At 39.9% G+C, this 23,512-nt stretch overlaps 1 protein-coding gene, 1 non-coding gene and 1 pseudogene across 3 annotated transcripts in view; 2 read left to right on the top strand and 1 right to left on the bottom strand.

Moving 5' to 3' along the window:
* Sass6 (SAS-6 centriolar assembly protein) overlaps nt 1–23,512 on the top strand; it is a 41,879-nt gene that overhangs the window by 9,605 nt on the left and 8,762 nt on the right. For both annotated transcript variants that reach the window (XM_041650302.1, XM_041650310.1), the window contains exons 5-13: nt 763–934; nt 2,167–2,232; nt 3,411–3,530; nt 14,213–14,404; nt 18,631–18,825; nt 18,925–19,014; nt 19,093–19,272; nt 19,835–19,916; nt 20,601–20,737. In XM_041650302.1, coding sequence (XP_041506236.1) covers nt 763–934; nt 2,167–2,232; nt 3,411–3,530; nt 14,213–14,404; nt 18,631–18,825; nt 18,925–19,014; nt 19,093–19,272; nt 19,835–19,916; nt 20,601–20,737 — 1,234 coding nt within the window. The remainder of the gene's footprint in view (nt 1–762; nt 935–2,166; nt 2,233–3,410; nt 3,531–14,212; nt 14,405–18,630; nt 18,826–18,924; nt 19,015–19,092; nt 19,273–19,834; nt 19,917–20,600; nt 20,738–23,512) is intronic.
* On the bottom strand, nt 6,706–7,532 carry LOC121452319 (annotated as a pseudogene).
* Nucleotides 10,360–10,491, top strand: LOC121454996. The gene has a single exon (XR_005975402.1). It is a non-coding gene; the product is annotated as a small nucleolar RNA SNORA36 family (small nucleolar RNA).

Below are 23,512 nucleotides of genomic sequence, written 5' to 3'. Positions count from 1 at the left end.
TTTTCTTTTCTCTCTCCCTCTTTCTTTCTTTCTTTCTTTTTTTTTTTTTTTTTTTTTTGGTTTTTTGAGACAGGGTTTCTCTGTGGCTTTGGAGCCTGTCCTGGAACTAGCTCTTGTGGACCAGGCTGGTCTCGAACTCACAGAGATCCGCCTGCCTCTGCCTCCCAAGTGCTGGGATTAAAGGTGTGTGCCACCACAGCCCGGCTTTTTTTTCTGGTTTTTTGAGGCAGGGTTTTTCTGTGTAGCTTTGGAGCCTGTTCTGGAACTCACTCTGTAGTGAAAGCTGGCCTTGAACTCACAGAGATTTGCCTCCCTGGTGCTGGGATTAAAGGCTTGCGCTGCGTGCCCCCACCCCCACACACTTTTTTCATGTTTATTAGGTATAATTCTTCTATAAAGACCTTTGTCTTGTGAGTCAAGGCTATGTGATCATTCTGAGAGTTTACAGGGAAAAGGATAATCCTTAATTTAAACGTAAGTTGCCAGAGTAAAGGAGCTGGTACTCTGGTCTCCCCTGTGGTATGCTGAGTTTTTGTTTTTAGTTTTTGCTTTCTCTCTGTTTCCTCTTTTGTCTCCTGCTATGAACTCGAGGACTGTTTTTGTTCAGCACCCTGTCATACTCCTGTTTATCTTTTTCTGTAGCCTCTTTCACACATCCCCTATGATTTTTAATTTCCTGCTTCATGGCCCGAGTTGGAGTCCGTGATGCAGCGACAGGGTTTCACAGTTCTGCGTGCCATAATGTGACTTTTCTCTTCCAAGGTTTCTGCTGCAGCTCATTTCTTCAGCGACTCTTTTGGATAACTTGCCAGTATTTTTAAATGTCGTGGAAACAAATCCTTTCAAGCATCTTATTCACCTGTCATTAAAGCTTTTACCTGGAAATGATGTAGAGATAAAGAAATTTCTAGCAGGCTGTCTGAAATGCAGCAAGGTAAGACTTTGAACTTAAGTCACTCTTTTAAACTGAGTACTTTATAAATTGCTGAGGACCCATATTGCCCTTTCTTTTTTTTTTTTGTAGTGAATTTTATTGGTTTTCGTTTAGCTACTACCTATAGTTGTAAGTCTAGAACTAGACACACAGTAGAGAAACTTAGGGCCCAGAATACTTAGTGCTTTGCTCTGGCCTTAGACACCTGAATTCCATGTCACCATTGTATCAGTTTGTAGTAGCAGTGCAATGTTTTTTACTCTTTTTTATTTTTGGCTCTTTTGGGGGGCCCACTATCCAGCTCCAAAATAAGTCACATGGAAGCTTATTCTTAGTTATAAATGTCCAGCCTTAGCTTGGCTTGTTTCTTGCCAGCTTTTCTGAACTTCTATTACCCCATCTACCTTTTGCCTCTGGGCTTTTCTTATTCTCGTCTGTAAATCTTACTCTTACTCTGTGGATTGATGTGTAGCTGGATGGCTGACCCCTGATGTCCTCCTCCTTCTCTGGCCACTTCTTTCTTCCCAGATTTCTCCTTCTATATATTCTCTGCCTGCCAGCCCCACCTACCTTTTCTCCTGCCTTACTGTGGCCGTTCAGATCTTTATTACACCATCAGGTATTCTAGACAGGCAAAGTATCACAGCTTGACAGAGTTAAAAAAATGCAACATAAAAGTAACACATCTTAGCATACTATATCCAACATCAGCTAGCAAATATGTTTGAAAATAAGTATATGAACATGTTCTGAATATTGTAAAATGCTGCATAAAGTTTGTGGCACAAGGATGGTGTAGTGTTGCTGCTTAAGAAAGAAAAATTCAGGGGCTGGGTGGCAGTGCCACACACTTTTAATCCCAGTGCTTGGTAGGCAAAGGCAGGCAGATCTCTGTGAGTTTGAGGATAGCCTGGTCTATACCGTGAGTTCTAGGACAGCCAGGGCTACACAGAGAAACTTTGTGTAAAACCCTATCTTGAAAAACCAAAGAAAAAAACAAAAGGAAAAAAGATTTTAGTTAAATGGTTAGATCATTGCATAGCTAGTACTCACGGTGCACAGATATCTGGGGTCTTATGAAAATGCAGGTTCCTTTTTAGAAGGCCTGAGTTTTTGCACGTCCAATAGGCTCTTTGCATGATGATGGTGTTGTATTTTGCTACACTTTGAATAGTTTGGCTATGGATGATTGTATTAAATTGTAAGCTGCATAATTTTATTTTTATACATAGGAAGAAAAATTATCATTGACTAAATCACTAGACGATGTTACCAGGCAACTGCACATTACACAAGAGGTAATTCATGTTTCAATTTGTCTTTGTAAGTCATCCAGACATTGGTTCTGAATTCTTTCTTAAATTAAACACAAGCCTTTGTGTATGTTCTTTCAGTGTATATTGCCATGGTATCTCATCTTTGTCCCTTTCCCCTATTAGTTAATTATCTTAAGTGGATGCTTTCTTTTAGATACTCCACTCTGCCATCCCTAACATATGACATATTTTCTAAGTCATCATTAAGTAAGACAATGCTTAGTATCTATCACTTATTCTTTCCTTTAAAAAATTATTTCATTTATTTATTGTATGTGTGCTTCTGTTTGTGTGTAGGCATGTGTGTACCATGGCATGTGAGTGGAGATCAGAGGACAACTTGGGAGTTGGGTTTCTCTCTTTCTGCCATAGGTATCAGGAATCAAACGCAGGCCATCAGACTCGGTGGAAGCTCTTGTTGGCCCTTGCATTTTATTTATTTGTTTGGCTTAAAATGACTTTTTAGTTTCCATCCTTCTTTCCTTTTTTCCAGTATTAAGATTAGAATTAATCCTTTGACGGGCTTAGCATGGTTTTGGTCATGGCCACTACACTTTGCCCTTTATCTTTGAAATCTAGGGTGAAAGTACTTGCTAAGCAACATGGCTGTAGGCAGGAAATACTCCTGTACAACTTGGTCCCTGTGGGGGGGACAATGCTACTGTACTTAGGTATAAGAAGTAAACTTAGTTGAGACTTAATAAACCCAGGTTTCTTAATGTCAGAGGAAAAGATTTGGCGCTGAAGAGCTGGATGAAATTAAAAGTTTAAAGGTGGTTTAAGCGTCACCTGTCATCTTTTTTTTTTTTTTTAAATATTTATTTATTTACTTGTTATGTATACAGTGTTCTGTCTGCCTGTGTGCCTGCAGGCCAGAAGAGGGCACCAGACCTCATTACAGATGGTTGTGAGCCACCATGTGGTTGCCGGGAATTGAACTCAGGACCTTTGGAAGAGCAGGCAATGCTCTTAACCGCTGAGCCATCTCTCCAGCCCCCACCTGTCATCTTTTTTATTCTCGTCTTGTTGTCTTTAAGTTAATCTGTGGGAAAAATGTTAAGTATGCATTGGAAAGCCAAAGTTTCCTTTCCAGTGCCCTTGTCTGAAGTGTAACATATTCAAGAGACTATCCTGTTAACATTTACTGACCTTTATTATAGACGTTATCAGAGAAAACACAAGAATTAGATAAACTGCGGAGTGAATGGGCCTCACAGACAGCATCATTGGCAAATAAGCATTCTCAGGAGTTAACAAATGAGAAGGAAAAAGCCTTGCAGGTAAGAATGTTAAAGGTAACTGGAAAATGTCATAGAGTTAGTTATTTCATTAACTATGAAAGTAATAAATGCATGCTTTAAATTTTCAAACATCTAACAAGTATGTGAAATTCAAATTGAAAGCTTATTTTTCAAAGTCTTTCATTCAGAGATTATATAGTCATCCTAGGCATTTTATTCTGCTCGACTTCCCAGCCATCAGCCTCACCCTTCCTGGGTGACCTGATGGTCCTCTGTTAAGGTCATCGTATTGATTCTCAACTCAGTGCAGATAATTTGATATCTTTTTCTAGATTTTTCTCTATGTATATATGAATGGTATGCAATTTACAAATATTTGTTTATAAATTTGTAACAATGTAAGTTATAGATATACATTTGGGGTTTTATTCCATGCTAATAAAATTTTATTAGATATATTGATTATAACTTTAAAAAAAATCTTAAGATATCATTCTCTATCGATTCAAATACTCCTTTTTAATGCTATGGCTATTATTCGTCATTCAGATACAACTTAAATTAACTACTTATCAAACTGGTAGACTTTATTTATTTTTTAATACTAGTAGGCTTTTAAATGCTTTGAAATTTTGGTTACTGTGAGTTGTCAGTGAGTTTCCTGTTCACATTGTAATGCATCCACCCATATAGAATTTCACTGATACATACTTGTCACCTGAACAATGATGCCCGCTGGGAATCCCAAGGCGCTTATTTCCCTGTGCTCCTGATACTGTTAGTCATCTTTGAATTTGCCCCTGATGGGCACTAAGGTTTGCGTCCATTCCTGTGAAATCTTTGTATGAAGCTAAGCATCTTGTTACATGACTTTACCTTTTTATTTCTTCTGTGGATTACTTTTTGACTTTCACTCCATTTGCTCTTTCGTAGTGAGATTTCTTAACTTGATTTTATAACTTTAATAATAAATTTTTAATGTACTTAATATTAGTTATTTGCTGTTAAGGATATAATTAGACTTTTTATAAGTATAACTTTAATTCAAATAAATTTTAGATTATTATATAACCCTTCAAGTCTCCCTTATATGCTTTTCCAGTCTGTGTACTACTCTTATTGGGGTGTATTAGTTAGAGTTTCTATTGCTATGAAAAGACATCATGACTATAGCAAGTGTTATAAAGAAAAGCATTTAACTGGGGCTGGCTTACAGTTCAGAGGTTCAGCCCATTATCAGGATGGCAGCAAGCAGGCAGAATTGGTTCTGCAGAGGTAGCTGCATCTGGATCCACAGGCAGCAGGAATAGAGTGAACCACTGGGTGTGGCTTGAGCATCTGAACCCTCAAAGCCTGTCCCCAGTAGTACACTTTCTCCAACAAAGCCACACCTTCTAATCCTTGTAAATAATACCCCTCCCTATGAGCCTCTGGGGATCCTTTTCATTCAGATTACCATATGGAGTCATCACCTTTCTGACTGCTGCCGTCAGTGCTTGGTTTTATTTGTTCTGCAGTGTATCAAATAGTATGTTTCTATATCATTTCTTTCCCTCAGCATAACAGCTCTGAAATTCAATTGTATGATTGCCTTTTATTATCGTATAGTATTCTAATATATGACTAGACCATGACTTGTTTTCCTGTTGACTGACCTTGAATTATTTGTGATATTTTGTTATTCAATATTAAACTGATGTGAGCAACCTACTACATGTCTTTCTGTGCAGGTGTACACTCCCTTTCCTTGCGAAATGATGGGGGTTTAATGAGGCATGTGTTTTCCATTGAAGGTGTACACTGCCCCTATATAGGTCAATAATAACATTATCACATAATAATGAAATTTTTCATATGCATATTGACCAACTTGATTATGCAATGCCCATTCAGTATTACTATTATTAAATTGACCTGTTAGTATTTTTCTTACTTTTCCCCCCTTTTTTCTTTTATTGAGCTATACATTTTTCTCTGCTCCCCTACCTTCCTCCCCTCTCTACTTCTACCCTCTCCCATGACTCCCACACTTCCAGTTTACTCAGGAGATTTTGTCTTTTTCTCCTTCCTATGTATATCTGTGTATGTCTCTCTTAGGGTTCTCTTTGTTGTCTAGGTTCTCTGGGGTTGGAGACTGTAGCCTGGTTTTTTCTTTGCTTTATGTCTGAAAGTCACTTATGAGTGAGTACATATTTGTCTTTCTGGGTCTGGGTTACCTCACTCAATATCTTTTTTCTAGATCCACCCATTTGCCTGCAAATTTCAAGATGTCATTAATTTTTTTTTTACCACTGTGTAGTACTCCATTGTGTCAGTGTACCACATTTTCTTTATTCTTCAGCTGAGGGGCATCTAGGTTGCTTCCAGGTTCTGGCTATTATGAATAATGCTGCTATGAACATATTTGAGCACATGTTCTTGTGGTATGATTGAGCATCCTTGGGTATATGCCCAAAAGTGATATCGCTGGTTGTTTTCTAATTCTCTGAGAAATTGCCATACTGATTTCCAAAGGGGCTGTACCAGTTTGCATTCCCACCAGCAATGAAGGAGTGTTCCCCTACCCCGCAACCTCTCCAGCATAAGCTGTCATCATTGTTTTTGATCTTGGTCATATGACAGATGTAAGATGGAATCTCAGAGTTGTTTTGATTTGCATTTCTCTCATGGCTAAGGATGCTGAACATTTCCTTAAGTATCTTTCAGCCATTTGAGATTTGTCTGTTGAGAGTTTTCTGTTTGGGTCTGTACCCATAGTTTTATTGGATTATTTGTCCTTTTGATGTCAAGTTTCTTGAGTTCTCTGTATATTTTAGAGATAAGTCCTCTGTCTGATGTGGGGTTGGTGAAGAACTTTTCCCATTCTGTAGACTGTCTTTTTGTCTTGTTGACAGTGTCTTTTGCTTTACAGAAGCTTCTAGTTTCAGGAGGTCCCATTTATTAATTGTTGTTTTCAGTGTCTATGTTATTGGGGTTTTATTTAGGAAGTGGTCTCCTGTACATTCAAGTGTACTTCCCACTTTCTCTTCTATGAGGTTCAGTGTGGTTGATTTTATATTGAGATCTTTGATCCATTTGTACTTGAGGTTTTTTGGGTTTTGTTTTGTTTTTTCAAGCCACAGTGTAGTTTATTCAGCCACAGAATCGTTAAGGTCCTGACCTTCCCAGCTACTGGCTGCCATTGTTCATGATCCCTGTTTTAGGCTTGGCCTATTCAGGACTCTGGGGACCTAGGAGGGTGAGGGCCAGCAGGGTTTGGTGTCCACAGTCTGCCAGGCAGACTCAGCTGCAGCCCCCCCCCCCCCATGCCCTTGATAAGGCTGGCGGCCTCAGGGATCTGGCAGAAGAGGTTACGAAGGGGTGCGCTGCTCCACAGACTACACAGATGCTCATTTTCATCCATTGTACTCCAGCATCTTTTGCTGTGTCTCCATAATGCGCCTCTTGGCCTTGTCCTGGCTTTTGCGCTCTGCTATGTTGTGTTCATGTCGTAATCGGTACACTGCCTTCTTGCCCTTGTGTGAGGGCCCAGCTGGGGAGGGAGCCTTCAGAAGGGGGCTGCAGGGAGAGGCAGCAGCCACAGGGGCCTGCCTGGAGGACGTGTAGTTGCTGCCCAGATGCTGCCAGGGTTGGGGAAAGGTGCACCACTGTCTGCCCACAATGTGCCACTTGGTACTGCAGGGGATTGTAGCCACCTCTGCTGCCCTCTGGCCCACGAGGCTCCTCCTTCACAGACACGGCCCTGGGGTTGTAGCTCTCCAGGTTACTGTAAATGCCAGGCCCCAAAGCCTTCCTATCTGGGCCAAATGTATGTGAGAGATATGCAAGTGGCTGAGGGTCAGCTGGCAGGTAGTGGGGGAATGAAGGGGTTTCTGGGCCCTTAAGGCTTCGGGCTTCAGGTGCTGGCTTCATGGCAAAGAGGTCAGAAAGCTGTTCTTCCCCAGACTTGATGGAGGCCTCATGCTCACACATGTCCCCGAGTTCCCCAGGTCCAGCTCGACCCCCTGAGAATTCGAATGGCCAGTAGGTCCCATGGGACATAGCCAGCTCACCCCCTTGGCTCCCTGCCCCTGGGTTCTGTGTTGGGGCACTCTTTCTGATGCTCACCCTGTCCTCTCTTGATGTCCTCCGACCCCAGAGTTGCCATAGGTCTGACCTCTCTGGGCTTTTCTGTCACCCACTCCTATGTGGCTTTTCTCCTCCTCTACTGCTTCCTTTTCCTTCTGTAGTCAGTGTCTCTCCTTTCTTCCCTTTTCCCCTCTCTCCTTGGTGTAAGTCAGTGAGGGGCAGGGCACACCCCAGAGGGAGGGGTGCTTAGTAGTTACAGGGCTCTTTGGTGAGGCCCCAGCCAAAGTCCAAAAGTTGTTGTTTGGGAAAATGTCCCCTCTTGTCCTGTGAGCCCAAGGGATTCCAACCCCTTGTCCAGGGTAGCTCCTCTGAATGTCCATCTTCTTCCAAGGAGATCTGTGTAGAGTAAGGCACCAAGCCATAGCCAATAGAGAAAGCAGTCCTCCAATGCCAACTTAGTCTAAACTCCTCCCTTGACACATCTTCCTCCCTGTTCCCCTGAGTCCTGAACTCCACCTACCCTGGGATAAGTCAGTTCCTTGTGTAGCCCCACCTCCCACAGCATTCTCCTGGCCATCATTGTTTGAGGGGTTCAGGACCAAGTCACCCCTGGCCTGAGCACAGGTATGCTCATTTGTTAGTTTTGAGACAGGGTCTCACTACATAGATCAGGCTGGCCATGAACTCACAGAGTTCTGCCTGCCTTTGCCTCTAGAGTGCTGCTTTAGTGATGTCTTTGGCAAGGACTTTGTACAGGGCTTTGTACGTGTTTCCCATCCTGGCTACCCCTAGCAGCCTGCCACAGGCTACCTGGACATAGCTGAGGTTTCTGGTCAAGACATGAGCCCTGTACCTCAGGCTCAGGCAGGCTACTGCCCCAGAACCAACATTCAGGATCTGCTAGAGGTTCCAGTTGCTTCCCCTTCACTGAAAGAGCCTCAGGCTGACCCCACCCAACACTGACTGGAGGCTTTGCCCTTACTACTTCCTGTGCTCTGGGGTGTATGCAGGCTCTGGAGCTCAGTGGAGCTCCTTTTGCTAGCTTTCCTTCTGCAGGACTGTTTTCTGACCTCTATCGTGTGTCTCTTAGGTCCACTTCCTCTTGTAAGCTTGAGACATCTTCTCTTGAGTCCTCATCTCCTCCTAGGGCTGTTTCTGGGTCTATGGGAGAAGCCCGTAGCTGTTCAGCTGCACCTCTTGCTGGTCTACTGATCCCCAAACTTGGGTTTCTTTTTCCTTTGGGATTGCCTTGTGCCGTCCAGTCAGAGGTGCTTTACTTGACAAGCTTCAGGCAGGACTCCCAACCTCAGTCTGAAAATGGTGGTCCTGCCTCCAGGAATCTCAGAATCTGGACTTGAGTTTTGTACATGGTGATAGATATGGATCTATTTTCATTTTTCTACATGTTGATATTCAGTTATGCCAGCACTATTTGTTGAATAAGCTTTCTTTTTTCCATTTTATACTTTTAGCTTCTTGTCAAAAATCAGTTGTTCGTAGGTGTGTGGATTGATATCCGGGTCTTTGAGATGATTCCATTGGTCCTCCTGTCTGTTTTTATGTCATTATCAGGCTGTTTTCATTAATGTACCTCTATAGTAGAGTTTGAAGTCAGGGATTGTGATGCCTCCAGAAGTTCCTTTATTGTACAGGATTGTTTTGGCTATCTTGTTTTTCCCTCCATATGAAGTTGAGTATCGTTTTTTTGATGTCTGTGAAGAATTTTGCTGGGATTTTGATGAGCATTGCATTGAATCTGTAGATTGCTTTTGGTAAGATTGCCATTTTTACTGTTAGTTCTACTTACTGTAGAGCATGGGAGATCTCATTTTCATGTATTTTCTTCAGTTTCTTTCTTCAAAGACTTAAAGTTCTTGTCATACAGGTCTTTCACTTGTTTGGTTAGAGTTACCCCAAGATATTTTATGTTATTTGTGGCTATTGTGTAGGGTGATGTTTCTTTTGATTTCTTTGTCCATTTATCATCTGTATAAAGGAGGACTACTGATTTTTTTGAGTTAATCTTGTATCCTGCTGCATTACTGAAGGTGTTTATGGGTTGTAGGATTTCCCTGGTAGAATCTTTGGGGTCACTTATTTATACTATCATATCATCAGCAAATAGTGACAGTTTGACTTCTTTTCTGATTTACATCCCCGTGATCTCCTTTAGTTGTCTTATGGCTCTTGCTAGAACCTCAAGTACTATATTGAATAGATATGGACGGTGGACAACCTTGTCTTGTTCATGATTCATTGGGATCACTTTGAGTTTCTTTCCATTTAATTTGATGTTGGCTGTTAGCTTGCTGTATATTGCCTTTATTATGTTTAGGTATGTTCCTTGTATCCCTGCTCTAAGACTTTTATCATGAAGGGATGTTGTATTTTGTCGAAGGCTTTTGCAGCATCTAATGAGATGATCATGTACTTTCTTTTTTCCTTTCAGTTTATTTATTTGATGGATTACATTGACAGATTTTCATATGTTAAACCATCCCTGCATCTCTGGAATGAAGCCTACTTGGTCATGGCGGATGATTTTTCTAATGTGGTCTTAGATTCGGTTAGCCAGCTTGCTTTTTTTTTTTTTTTTGAGTATTTTTGCATCAATGTTCATGGGTGAGAGTGGGCTATAATTCTCTTTCTTAGTAGTGTCTTTGTGTGGTTTGGATATCAGAGTAACTGTAGCCTTATAAAAAGAGTTTGACAATGTTTCTTCTGTTTCTATTATATAAAACAATTTGAGGAGTATTGGTATTAGTTCTTCTTTTAAAATCTTGTAGAATTCTGTGCTGATTCCCAAAGTGTTGAGTTCAGCCCAGGGTCTCCTCCCTGCTCTGGTAATTAAACTTTGGAACATTGAAGCTGGCTGGGGAAAATGACTGGATAGAAAACACTGTTCTATTCATTTACTCTCCAGCCTACAAATGAAAAAAAAAAAAAAAGAATTCTGTGCTGATACCATTTGGCCCTGGGATTTTTTTGGTTGGGAGACTTTTGATGACTGTTTCTATTTCTTTAGCAGTTATAGGTCTATTAATTTGCTTATCTGTTCTTGATTTATCCAGAAAATTGTCCATTTCCTTTACGTTTTCTGATTTTGTGGAGTACAGGTTTTAAAGTATGACCTGATGATTCTCTATTTTCTCTGTGTCTGTTGTCATGTCCCCCTTTTCATTTCTGGTTTTGTTAATTTGGTTATTCTCTCTCTGCCCTTTGGTTAGTTTGGGTAAAGGTTTGTCTATTTTGTTCATTTTTCTTGAAAAACCAACTTTTTGTCTCATTAATTCTTCGTATTGTTTTGTTTCTGTTTTGTCGATTTCAGCCCTCAATTTTGTTATTTCCCGTTGTCTAGTCCTTCTTGGTGAATTTGATTCTTTTTGTTCTAGAGCTTTCAGATGTTCTGTTAATTCGTTAGTGCGGGATTTTTCCCGTTAGTGCAGGATTTTTCCAGCTTCTTTATGTAGGCATTTAGTGCTATGAATTTTTCTCTTAACACTGCTTTCATTGTTTCCCATAAGTTTGGGTAAGTTGTGAAGTCGTTTTTATTGAATTTTAGGAAGTTTTAATTTCTTTTTTTATTTTTTCCTTGACCCATTGGTGATTCAGGTTTAATTTCCATGTGTTTGTGGGCTTTCCGAAATTAGTGTTGCTGTTGAAATCTCACTTTAAGTTATGGTGATCTGATAAGGTATGTGGGGTTATTCCAATTTTTTGTATTTGTTGAGGTTTGCTTTGTTACCAAGTATGTGGTCAATTTTTGAGAAGGTTCCATGAGGTGCTGAGAAGTTTTATGTGTGTATGTATGTGTGTGTGTATATATATATATATATTTGAATGGAATGTTTTGTAGATGTCTGTTAAGTCCATTTAAGTCATAAAATCTGTTAGTTCCCTTATTTCTCTGTTAAGTTTCTGTCTGGCAGACCTGTGAGAGTAGAGTGTTGAAGTCTCCCACTATTAGTATGTGGGGCTTAATGTGTGATTTAAGCTTTAGTAAAGTTTCTTTTACATATGAGGGTGCCCTTGCATTTGGGGCATGCACGTTCAGTATTGGGATTTCCTCATGATGATTTTTTTGTGTGTGAAAAATATGAAATGTCCTTTTTTGTCTCTTTTGATTGATTTTAGTTTGAAGTCTATTTTGTTAGATATTAGGATAACTACACCAGCTTATTTCTTAGGTCCATGTGATTGGATTTTTTTTTCCCCACCCCTTATTCTAAGGTGTTTTTGAGGTCAAAGTATGTATCTTGTATGCAGCAGAAGGATGAATTCTGTTTTTGTATCCAATCTGTTAGCCTGTGTCTTTTATAAGTGAGTTGAATCCATTTATATTAAGGAATATTGATGACTGGTGATTGCTAGTTCCTGTTATTTTGTTGTTGTTGATGTTATTATGTGTGCTTTTTTTTTCTTTGGGATTTGCTGCTGTGAGATTGTCTATTGTCTGTGTTTTTGTGGGTGTAGCTGACTTCCTTGGGTTGGAGTTTTCTTTCTACACAAAGTTTCTAGTATTTTGTGTAGGGCTAGATTTGTGGTTAGGTATTGTCTAAATCTGGTTTTGTCAAGGAATATCTTGTTTGCTTCTTTTATGGTGATTGAAAGTTTTGTTGGGTATCGTGGTCTCTTAATCTCTGCATAATGTTTGGTCGGGACCTTCTGGCTTTCCTTGTTTCCCTTGAGAAGTCAGGTGCAATTTTGATAGGTCTGCCTTTATACGTTACTTGGCCTTTGCAGCTCTTAATATTCTTTATTCTGTATGTTTAGTGTTTTGATTATTATGTGGCTAGGTCCCCCCTCCCCCCGCCTTTTTTTTGTCTAGTTTGTTTGGTGTTCTGTTGGCTTCTTGTAACTTCATAGTCATGTCCTTTTTATTTTTAGAAAAGTTTTCTTCTGCAATTTTTGTTGAGTATATTTTCTGTGCCTTTGAGTTTTCCTTCCTCTGTCCCTATTATTCTTAGGTTTGGCCTTTTCATGGTGTCCCATATTTTTTGCATGTTTTGTGTTAAGCTTTTGTTTGATTTAACATTTTCTGTGACCGATGAATGTTTCCTTCATTGTATCTTCAAGGCCTGAGATTCTCTCTTCCATCTCTTGTATTCTGCTGTTTATACTTGCATTTGTGGTTTCTGACCTTTTATCCAAATTTTTCATTTCTAGAACTCCCTCGGTTTGTGTTTTCTTTATTGTCTATTTCGGTTTTCAGGTCCTGAATTGTTTCTTTTACCTGTTTGATTGCTTTTTCTTGGTTTTCTTTAAGGGATTTGTTGATTTCTTCCAATTTTTTTTCTCTCTAATTCTTTGAGGGAATTTTTCATTTCTTCTTTTAAGTGCCTCAAACATTTTCCTAAAGTTATTTTTTAGATCATTTTGTTTTGCTTCATCAGTGTTGTGGTGTTCAAGTCTTGCTGTTGTAGAATCACTATTTTTTGGAGGTGTCATGTTGTTCTTTGTGTTGTTGCATGTGCTTTTACCTTCTTGTCTACCCATCTTTTCCTCCAAGTCATGTAGTTGGGGCTGTGTCTCTAGTGGTCACTCCTCCAGGTGCCAGTGAGTCCAAGTCTAAGATGGTTGCTCCTTGTGGTGGAGTTGGGGCCAAGGTTCAGGTCATGCCAGAGGTTGCTTGGTGCTCCCTGTTGGGCCTACTGGCTGCTCCTGGGGAGGTCGGGCCTTCTGTTTCTTACTTATTTTTAGGAATTATTTGTATATCCTAAACATGAATTTTTTGTTAGGTACAGGTGTCATTCAGTATCTATAAGGGTCTGAAATTTTATATATATATATATATATATATATATATATATATATATATATAAATAAAATACAGAAGCTCAAAAGTCCCTTTTATAAAGTGGCGTGCTATTATATATATAACTTGTGCTTAGCTATACTTGGGATCATCTCTAGATTACTTATAATGTCTAGTATAATGTATATGCCATGTAAACAGTTGTTGTACAGTGTTGTTTAGGGAATAATAGCAAGAAAAGTCTACATCACAATACAGATAAAACACATGGTACAGGAATGAGCCGTAAGGTAAATGACAGTCAAAGGATGCGTTCTGAATGACAGAGATGCACTCACTAGTGCAGACGGCTACAGCAGTGTCAATGCATCCTCTCTCTGTCTCTCTGGGGAACCTGACTCTCCTGGAGCTCACAGAGATTCACTTGCCATTACCTTCTGAGTGCAGAATTAAATGTGTGTACCACCACACCTCGGTCCCACCTTTTCTTTCATCTACATTCTTATTAAACAATATGTGTGACTGGGGGTTTTATATATTTTTACTCTATAAAAGTGAGACTATCTACTCTGCCTCCACCATTCTGGTTACTCTGTTTTTTTAGAGTCTCGTGTAGTCCAAGCTACATGGTCTTGATTTGCTGTGTAGCAGCGAATGACTGTAGCTCTGCTCCTCGGGTTTATACCTCTTGAGTGTCGGGGGAATTACAAACAGGACAATAGTGTTAAATATACCTTTGTTTGCCTTACTTTCTTTCATGATATCTGTAATTGAAACTGACTTTTTCTAAGCAGGGACATCTGAAAATGAGGAAGAAATTATGACTATTTTTCTTTTGATTTTTTTTTTCCTAATTTTGTTTCTGTTCTTTCTTCTTTGACATATCATTCTATAATAGGCACAGGTTCAGTACCAGCAGCAGCATGAGCAACAGAAAAAGGAGCTGGAAGCCCTCCATCAACGAAATATCCACCAGCTTCAAAACAGATTGTCTGAATTAGAGGCAGCTAATAAAGACCTCACTGAGAAGAAGTATAAAGGAGATGCCACTGTCAGAGAAGTGAAAGCGAAACTTGCTGGTGTGGAAGAGGTAGAGTGCTGGCTGCTTCCTATCCCACTTAGGGACTGCTGAGGTGGAGTCCTTGCTTTCACTTTGCACCTACTGCTGAGCAGGTGTGCTCCCTGGGTGCTCTGCAGAGATCTCTTGGCCCTGCCATACTCATCTCAATGTAGAGAAAATAGGGATAGCAGATGCGATAAAAGTGCTAATTCAAGAAGGAACTGAGATAAACTGGGTGTTTTAGTTTGCTGTTTGAATAAATATTAAATAAAAGGGCATCTCCCAGATTCTTTCAGTGTATCTTCTAATATTAGTGCAGTGTCCATGTCTCAACAGGGCTATGGTGAAGTTGAATGACCACTGAGCGTTCTACTGCTAGACAATAGCTAATGCTTACTGAGCATGTGCAGGGTAATGACAGACACTGTGGAAGTGACCTGCAGAAATTAACCCCATATGTAGGTGCTATTATCCTCATTGTAGAGATAATTGGGCTGCACTGCAGACTTTTATTGTTATTTGCTTCAGATCCTACAGCCAACAAGGGGAAGGAAGAGGACTATAACCCATTTGTTATTTGCCTGTCTCCTTCTGCACCCAGGAATGTATGTTTTTGCTCTGCTGAGATTTAACCAGGGCTTCCTGCATGCTTGGCAAGTGCTCTACAGTGAGCTTCATACCCTACACATCAAGAAGGTTAAACAGTGTTGGTGCTTGCCACAGCACATTTGTTGGATGCCTTGGCACTAATGATAGTTGCTACTTAACATTAGTCGAAGTTATTTTCAGATTTTTTTTTCTTTTTTTTTTAAGACAGGGTTTTCTGTGTTCTCCAGGTTGGTGTCAGACTCCTGAGCTTAGTCTAGTACCTGACTTTACCTTTCTTAGAGGCTGGACTATAGGCGAGCACCACTGTTGGCTGATTTTTTGTTTGTTTGTTTGTTTGTTTGAGATAGTGTTTCTCTGTGTCCTTGACTGTCCTTGAACTCAGATCCAACTGCCTCAGCCTCTCTAGTGCTCAGAATAAAGCCTGACTTCAGGCTTGGTACCTTGGGTGGCTAATGGCTTCATAATAATACTGTCTAAACCCCCAAATGGGCCAGTTTATGAACAATCTTAATTATGTTGATTTTTATATAACCTCATTGTGTTATCTTTGGATCAGTGATAGAATACTGATATCAGCAACTTCAGGGGGGATTGTTTTGGCTCAGCATTTCAGAGGCTTCATTCTGGTTGTACTTTGAACTTGATGCAATGTGGTAAAGAGGCTGTTCTTTTCCTAGTAGACAGGAAGTGGGTAGGGAACTGTAACAGTACAGGGGCATGACACAATACAGCTCTGAGGACATAGTCGCTGCAACTTAACTTGCTGTGGTAAGCCCCACTTTCGTGTTTCCAGAACCTCTCCATGTAGTGCCTTCAGCGGGAGATGAAGCCAGAACACTTGCAAAGTAGAACTCCTGCCTGAGGAACTTTGTTATCTCTGAATGCTCGGTTTCATAATTATGTGACGTTAAACATTGTAGGCATTAATGCCCTAAAGTGATTATCATTGGATATTTACTGTGTCCAGCCAATATGCTCAGCATTTTACATAAGGGCTTTGAAGTCCTTGGGGGATTTATGTTAGATGACAGGGCTTTTTCTCACAGCCATCATGCCATGAACCCCTGCTGCTCTGTCTGTGGGACAGAATAGATAAGCTTTCTGGGCTGTGTCTTGCACCCGCTCCCACTTGTTGCTGTAAGAGAAATTCATGGTCCTCCCTAGTTCCTGCTTTCATGCACCCTGGCCCAGAGGCCAGATCAGACTAGGTCATATGGTCTGCAGTTTGCTCACCCCTTGAGAATCATTAAGAGTCAGGACCTGCATTGTTCTTGAGAATAAAGGGTCTGTCTCCTGTCAAGGCCCCTATCCTGCTGTACCTGTCCCAGCCTAGCTCCCCTCAGACTTGTGTGTTCTCTCCCTTTTCAGGCTCGTCAGGACCTTGTTTCCCAATAAAGACTATCTGAAGGGTGATCTTATGTCAGCTCCTTCCCAGGAACCTGCATTAGAGATTGTTTAAAATTTCATTTATTTGTATGTGCATGTGTGTTTAAAACTGAGTGCACACATGTCAAGAAAGTTTATAAAAGTATTTGCGCACTTGCCTTGTACATGTGTTGCGATTTGAAGTCAAGTCTATCTGATATCTAGATTTGCTCCAGAAACCATCGTTGTTCATTATAAAATTAAACATTTTTGTTAAAATAATTCCCTAGATATTACTTAGGACTTAGTTACATATGGGTTGCTATTATCTTTTTGAGAAGTGATTTATTCTAGATTTTTTCAAAATCTATTTTTAATTAACAGTTACTATTTGATTTTTTTCTTGCTTTAAATATAATCCAAAGAGAAATTCAGAAATTTTAATATATTATAAAAAATAGATAATAAATTACACAGGATGGGGCTGGGCTAGAGAGATGGCTCAGCATTTAAGAGTACTTGGTGCTCTTGCAGAGGACCCAGGTTTGATTCCTAACACCTACATGGTGGCTTATGGCCATCCATAACTACAGTTCCAAATCTGACCTTCACCAGGCATAAATGTGGTGCACATGAATACATGCAGCAAGACATACACATAAAAAAAATAAAAAGTAGTTGTAATTTTTTAAAAAGATTTATTTATTATGTATACAGTGATCTGCCTGCATGTATGCCTGTAGGCCTGAAGAGAGCACCCAGTCTCATTACAGATGACTGTGAGCCACCATGTGGGTGCTGGGAATTGAACTCAGGTCCTCTGGAAGAGCAGCCAGTGCTCTTAACCACTGCACCATCTCTCCAGCCTGTAATTTTTTTCATAAATTAGAATTGCTTTGTTTTCTCCTTGGTATAATTGAACTCGAAGTATATTTTAAAGTTGTATCTAAATCTATAAATTACATACACCACTGGAGAGATTTTCGTGGCTTTTAAAAAACATACTAGAAACTCAAAATTACTAAAGACTGCTCTTTTGCCAAAGATAAGATTTATGTAGCCCAGGCTAGTCTCGAGGTTATACTAACTCTGCCTCAGCCTCTGAGTACTGTGAAGATAGTCACACTGCCCCTGTCTTTGGGTGTTTAAGACATCTTGGAAAGTTTGATTTTGTTTGTTTGTAGTAATATGAGTGGTGGGGCTGCATCCCCAGCACCCCGGCAGCCTGGCTAGCTTATGCTCCGAAATAACAACACACAAACTGTATTCATTTAAACACTGCTTGGCCCTTTAGCCCTAGCCCTTACTGACTAATTCTGTTATCCCGAACAACCCATCTCTAATAATCTGTGAGCACCGGTCTTACCGGGAAAGGTTCAGCATGTCTAACCTGGCGGCTTGCTTCATGGCGTGTGTCTGCCCGGGAGCGGGGCATGGCGTCTCTCTCAGGCATCTGCTCCCGAGAGGAGAGCTGTGGAGTCTGAGCTCACTTCCTCTTCCTCCCAGCGTTCTGTTCTGTTTACTCCTCCCACCTATCTTCTAACCAATAAAATGGGCCAAGGCAGTTCCTTTATTAGCCAATGACCTTCCTCCATCATTTGTTTGTTTTTGTTTTTCAGTACAGGGTTTTTCTGTGTAATAGCTCTGACTGTCCAGGAACTTGCTGGCCTCCAAATTACAGAGATCTGCCTGCCTTTGCCTCCCAAGTGCTAAGATTAAAGGTATACACCAACACTACTCAGCAGAAAGGTTTTTTTTTTTTTTTTTTTTTTTTTTTTTGGTTTTTCGAGACAGGGTTTCTCTGTGGCTTTGGAGCCTGTCCTGGAACTAGCTCTTGTAGACCAGGCTGTCCTCGAACTCACAGAGATCCGCCTGCCTCTGCCTCCCGAGTGCTGGGATTAAAGGTGTGTGTCACCACCGCCCGGCAAGGGTTTTTTTTTTTTTTTAAGGTAATGAGTAATTTGTTTGCTTTTTAAAATTTTTGTTTATTTTTATGTGTATGGATGTTTAGCCTTTTAGCCTGTATGTATGTCTTTTCACCATGTATGTACCTGGCGGAGGCCAGAAGAGGGCATCAGATTTCCTGAGACTCAACAGTTAGAAACAGTTGTGAGCTGCCTTGTGGTTGCTGGGAATTGAACCTGCATCTGGAAGGGCAGCCAGTGCTTTTATTATCCATTGAATCATCTTTCTGACCCCAAGCAAGATACCTTAGTTTTAAATAACCAATTGACTTATTTTCCTTTTAAGTGTGTAATAATTTCTTTTCCTAACCACCCCAGGAGCTGCAGCGGGCTAAGCAAGAGGTCCTTTCTCTGAGAAGAGAGAATTGTACTCTGGATGCTGAATGCCATGAGAAAGAAAAGCATATTAACCAGCTACAAACAAAAGTGGCAGTTTTAGAACAGGAAATCAAAGATAAAGACCAGCTTGTTCTGAGAACAAAAGAAGCATTCGATACAATCCAAGAACAAAAGGTCTTTTGTAAAAATTTAAAAATAAATCGATCACATTTACTAGTGATGCTTTCCCTAAATCAATACAATGCCTTACTTGTGTTTTGTTTTTTATATCAGGTGGCTTTAGAAGAAAATGGTGAGAAAAATCAGGTCCAACTGGGAAAACTTGAAGCTACAATAAAATCATTATCAGCAGAACTTCTGAAGGTTCGCTTTGAAATATTTAGCAGAATGTTAATATTTCATTGACTTGCATAAATATATTCATATGAGGCTCTCTTGTAGGCAAATGAAATTATCAAGAAGTTACAAGGGGATCTTAAAACTCTCATGGGTAAATTGAAACTGAAGAATACAGTTACTATTCAGCAAGAAAAACTATTGGCTGAGAAGGAAGAGATGCTACAGAAGGAGCGAAAGGAGTTGCAGGATGCCGGGCAGTCTCTTCGAGCCAAAGAGCAAGAGGTGGTCACTGTCTCCTGCCTCTGGGTTGTGCCTGCTTTGCATAGAGAGTTAGTGAACTTCCCCCATAGATGGTAAAACTTCAGCTTGGTTGTATGAAGACAGTTGCTTTAGCCTTTTTTTTTGTTGTTGTTGTTGTTAAACAAAAGCCCACTAGAGTAGGTAGATGTTAATAACTCATTTTAGTTTGCAGTGTTAGTAATCAATAATCTAAAACTTGCTTCTCATATATACAGATTGGATAGGTAATTGGGTATATATTCTCCTATTTTAATGTTTAGATATTTAATTACATAGTTGAATCTTTTTTTTCATTTAGTGGATATTTGTCTTTTGAGACAGTTTCTCTGTGTAGTCCTGGATGTTCTGGAACTCGCTCTGAGGACGAGGCTGGTCTCAAATTCAGGATCCGCCTGCCTATCCTCCTGAGTGTTGTGATTAAAGGTGTGCGCCACCACCGCCCAACTTAATTTAGTGGTTTCAGTAGTTGTCAGTTATGTAATTAGTAGTATAATACATTTCTTTAGTCTGTAACTTTTATTGACTTGTGATTGATATATTTCAGGTATGCAAATTGCAAGAGCAATTAGAAACTACAGTTCAGAAACTTGAAGAAAGTAAACAACTTTTAAAAAATAATGAAAAGTGTAAGTTATATTTTTCTGTAAATGAGGCTTTTTGCCTCATTGCTAACTTGAAATTTTTATCTGAATTAGTAAAAGTGCAGATAAATGAAATTATTGCATATAGTTTGCTTAAATATATTAAAGCATATATTGCTTTAAGTTTGCTTTATTTTGTTTTATAGAAAGGGGCTTTCTGTGTAGCTCTGTCTGTTTCTTGCCTCCTGAGTGTGCTGGGATTAAGGCATGTGACACCATGCCTAGCAAGATTTAACTGTCATTGAACCTTTTCTCAGTTCTAAGAACTAGGCATCAGGCATAGAATAAGATACTGTTCTAAAAGCAAAAACATTCAGACTTTGAGTTGTAGAAGTATATGCTTTGGAAAGCAATAAGAATTCTCATGTGCTGGTTGTTAAAAAAGGCATCTTTAACTACAAACATGTACCCAAGTTTATGTTGTGTGACTGGTGTAAAGCAGCTGTAGGATTGCAAAAACTACTGATAGTTGGTGTGGTCTTGGACACTTAGAATCTGAGCCCGTGAGAGACTGAGGCAGAAAGAGCATTAACTTGGCCTGCGTGGTTGAAACCTGTGTGAAAAAACCAAAGGGAGGAAAGGCCTAATTATCATTTAATTACGTTAAATTATTCAAAAGAATAAAATCTAAAATGAAATTCTGTTCTGCTTTTTGTTCTCCTATTTAAGTAATCACGTGGCTAAACAAAGAACTAAATGAAAACCAGCTGGTAAGAAAACAAGACACACTGGGACCCTCTACCACTCCACCTGCACGTTGTAGCAGCACCACCATCAGAAGTGGGGTTTCTCCTGGCCTGAATGTGGTAAGAGTCAGATGACGTGAGTGACGCTGCTGGAGTCCCGCAGCTCCTTCCCAGGAGGTGCAGTTTACACACGCATGATTTTAATCAGAGACTGTATTTCATGCCTCTGTGTTTGTAAATAGGGTGACTGTGTGTGTGTGTGTACTTATATGTTAGTATGTGTTGAAATAAGGGCAGCGGGGCTGCGTCCCCAGCACCCCGGCCGCCTGCATGGCTAGTTTATGCCCCGAAATAATTACACGGAAACTGTATTCTTTTAAACACCGCTTGGCCCATTAGTTCCAGCCTCTTATTGGCTAGCTCTTACATATCGATCTAACCCATTTCTAATATCCCTGTAACACCACGGGGTGTCTTACCAGGGAAGATCTTAACCTGCGTCTGTGTCCGGTAGGAGAATCATGGCGACTCCTTGACTCAGCTTCTCTCTCCCAGCATTCTGTTCTGTTTACTCCTCCCACCTATGTTTTAACCTATGAGGGCCAAGCAGTTTCTTTATTGCTTAACCAATGAAATCAACAGATTGATATATGACACTCCCACATCACTTCCCCTTTTTCTGTTTAAACAAAAAAAAAGGAAAGCTTTAACTTTAACATAGTAAAATTACATATAGCAAAACAGTTATTAAGCAAGAATCACAGTTACAATATTTATATCTATTTTATCTTTTATCATAACTAAGGAAAACTATATCTATTCATTCTTCAACTCCATCAAAGACTCCAGAAGGATATAATACTACCTAAGTAAACAAGAAATAAGAAAACTCTAGAAATGACAGAGACATCTCACTGCCTGGACAGTCACCCAAAGTTCTTTTGTACCGTTGGGGCATCCATCTTCAGCCTTCAGGCCCATAGTAATCAGCAGACATTTTCATCAAGCAGGAAATTCCAAAGACAGTTCAGTCACTATCTGCTGTGTCCTGCAGAATGTCTCGCAGACTCTTTCATGAGTCAGGAACCCCGAAAGACCATCTCACCTTTAGGCAAGTTCAGCAGTCCTCTCTCTGTGGGTTCTCTGTGTCCATTTTATGCAACAGTCCAGGCAAGAGCAGTTTCTTGCCCAAATGGCTATCAAACTCCATAAGGATCCTCTTCGATGTCCATCTTCCTCTTGAAGTAGCTTGGTGCCGCTAGGAGCAGACATGTCTTATTGTCATGAAAAGTCCTAAGTTATTAAAATATTTTAAATACCATATTCTGCAGCCTTTGAGAGATATGAAGAATGCCTTTCTGAAATATATCTCTATATATCTAGAAAATCTAACAACATGACTACAAGCTTTACTATTATCGATGATTATCCATTAACAACCTATATTTCTTAATTATACATTACATTTTAAAAATGAACTACACAATCACAACACCTTACTCAAGATCAGAAATACATATACATATAATAAAATTGACCTTAAAATCCATACCAATGCAAATTATTCATACCTATATCAAGTATGTGTAAAGGGCACACTTTATAAGTCTTTTCTATAGAAATAATTATTAAGTACTGAAACTAAATACACATGAACACACAGATAGAGAGATTGTTAAGAATCAAGCTCAGGTTTGGAACTACTGTGGAGAAAAGCCTACATTGATTTGGTCAGTAAACAAAGTGGGGAGGCAGCCATATTAACATAGACTTATTTTATCATGAGAGACATTTTTTGTCTTTGCCTCACAAGGAATGGGAGGAAGAAGAAAGCCAGCTCTTTAGATCCCGGAGGTGGCCTGGTGTTAAGAGACGGCAAGGCTAATAAGCGCTTGCTTATTATGGTTAAAGACCTAGGCTTTCCTCTTGAACATAACAATTACAAAGAATATCATCATCAGATGTGGTCTGTTGATGAATCAACACAAAAGCAAGAGCACTCTTCAATCATATCTGAACACAGACAAAAGTCTGCTAGGCTACAGAAAGGGCCAGACAGCTTTCTGTCCTGGTTGACGTTTGTAGTTGTGGCTTCTCTGACCACTAACAGTTCGGCCTTAATACACTCCCCTGCCTTAATCAGTAAGACATAAGTAGAGTCTCGGCCACCTTTTTTCTACTCCCTAGCAGTTTGCTAGCAGTCCATGGTAAAGTCCCACTTTCTCCGACACTTGCTGAGGCTCTATGATCGCTTATTGCAGGCCCCATCACATAGAACAGTTACCCCAGCTGTACACCAGAGGGATATTGCTGGCTATGAGGGATTGCCACTTATTGTTAAATTTAGATGTCTAATTGAGTTTTTAATCTACTCTCAAACTGTACTACATTGTGGAAAGCTTGGAAAAGACTGCTGCTCAGTTGGAAAGGGATACAAAAAGAAGTGGTTAGGGCTAAATTATAAGCTTAGAAAATTTGACTCTTCAATGAGTGCTGTTAAATAACTGTAAGGGGTTATAGTCCTGCCACTGGTGTTAGAGGCGCTCAAGTGGCCTCTTTTAAGAAACTGTTCTCATGACAAGATACTAAAATTAGTAGAATCACACATTTGTTTCAGTTTTTCTGCTAAAAGACAGTAGTCTTGTTTTTATTCTGTCTGACAAAATTATTTTATGACTGTTGATGAGTCCTCACACTTCCACCTTCTCTGTAGTCGGACTAGATAAAGGACATGCCTTGGCAGGCTTTGTGTTAACGCCATTCAGTGGTAAACCCAGGAGGTTCTTTGACCCATACTTACATAGCTAGTCTGGAAGGCCCTCCTGATGGACCAAGAAGTTCTAGCCTTTGGTTATTTAAAAGCACCATTTTGTGGTGACTTTTTGAGAAAATTGG

Source organism: Microtus oregoni, unplaced genomic scaffold (genome assembly GCF_018167655.1).
Source record: "Microtus oregoni isolate MIOR12 unplaced genomic scaffold, Mior012 000000F_ref0000247, whole genome shotgun sequence".
Taxonomy (NCBI): Eukaryota; Metazoa; Chordata; class Mammalia; order Rodentia; family Cricetidae; genus Microtus; species Microtus oregoni.
The sequence above is the reverse complement of the archived record's forward strand: the minus strand, read 5'-3'. Positions and strand labels throughout refer to the sequence as shown.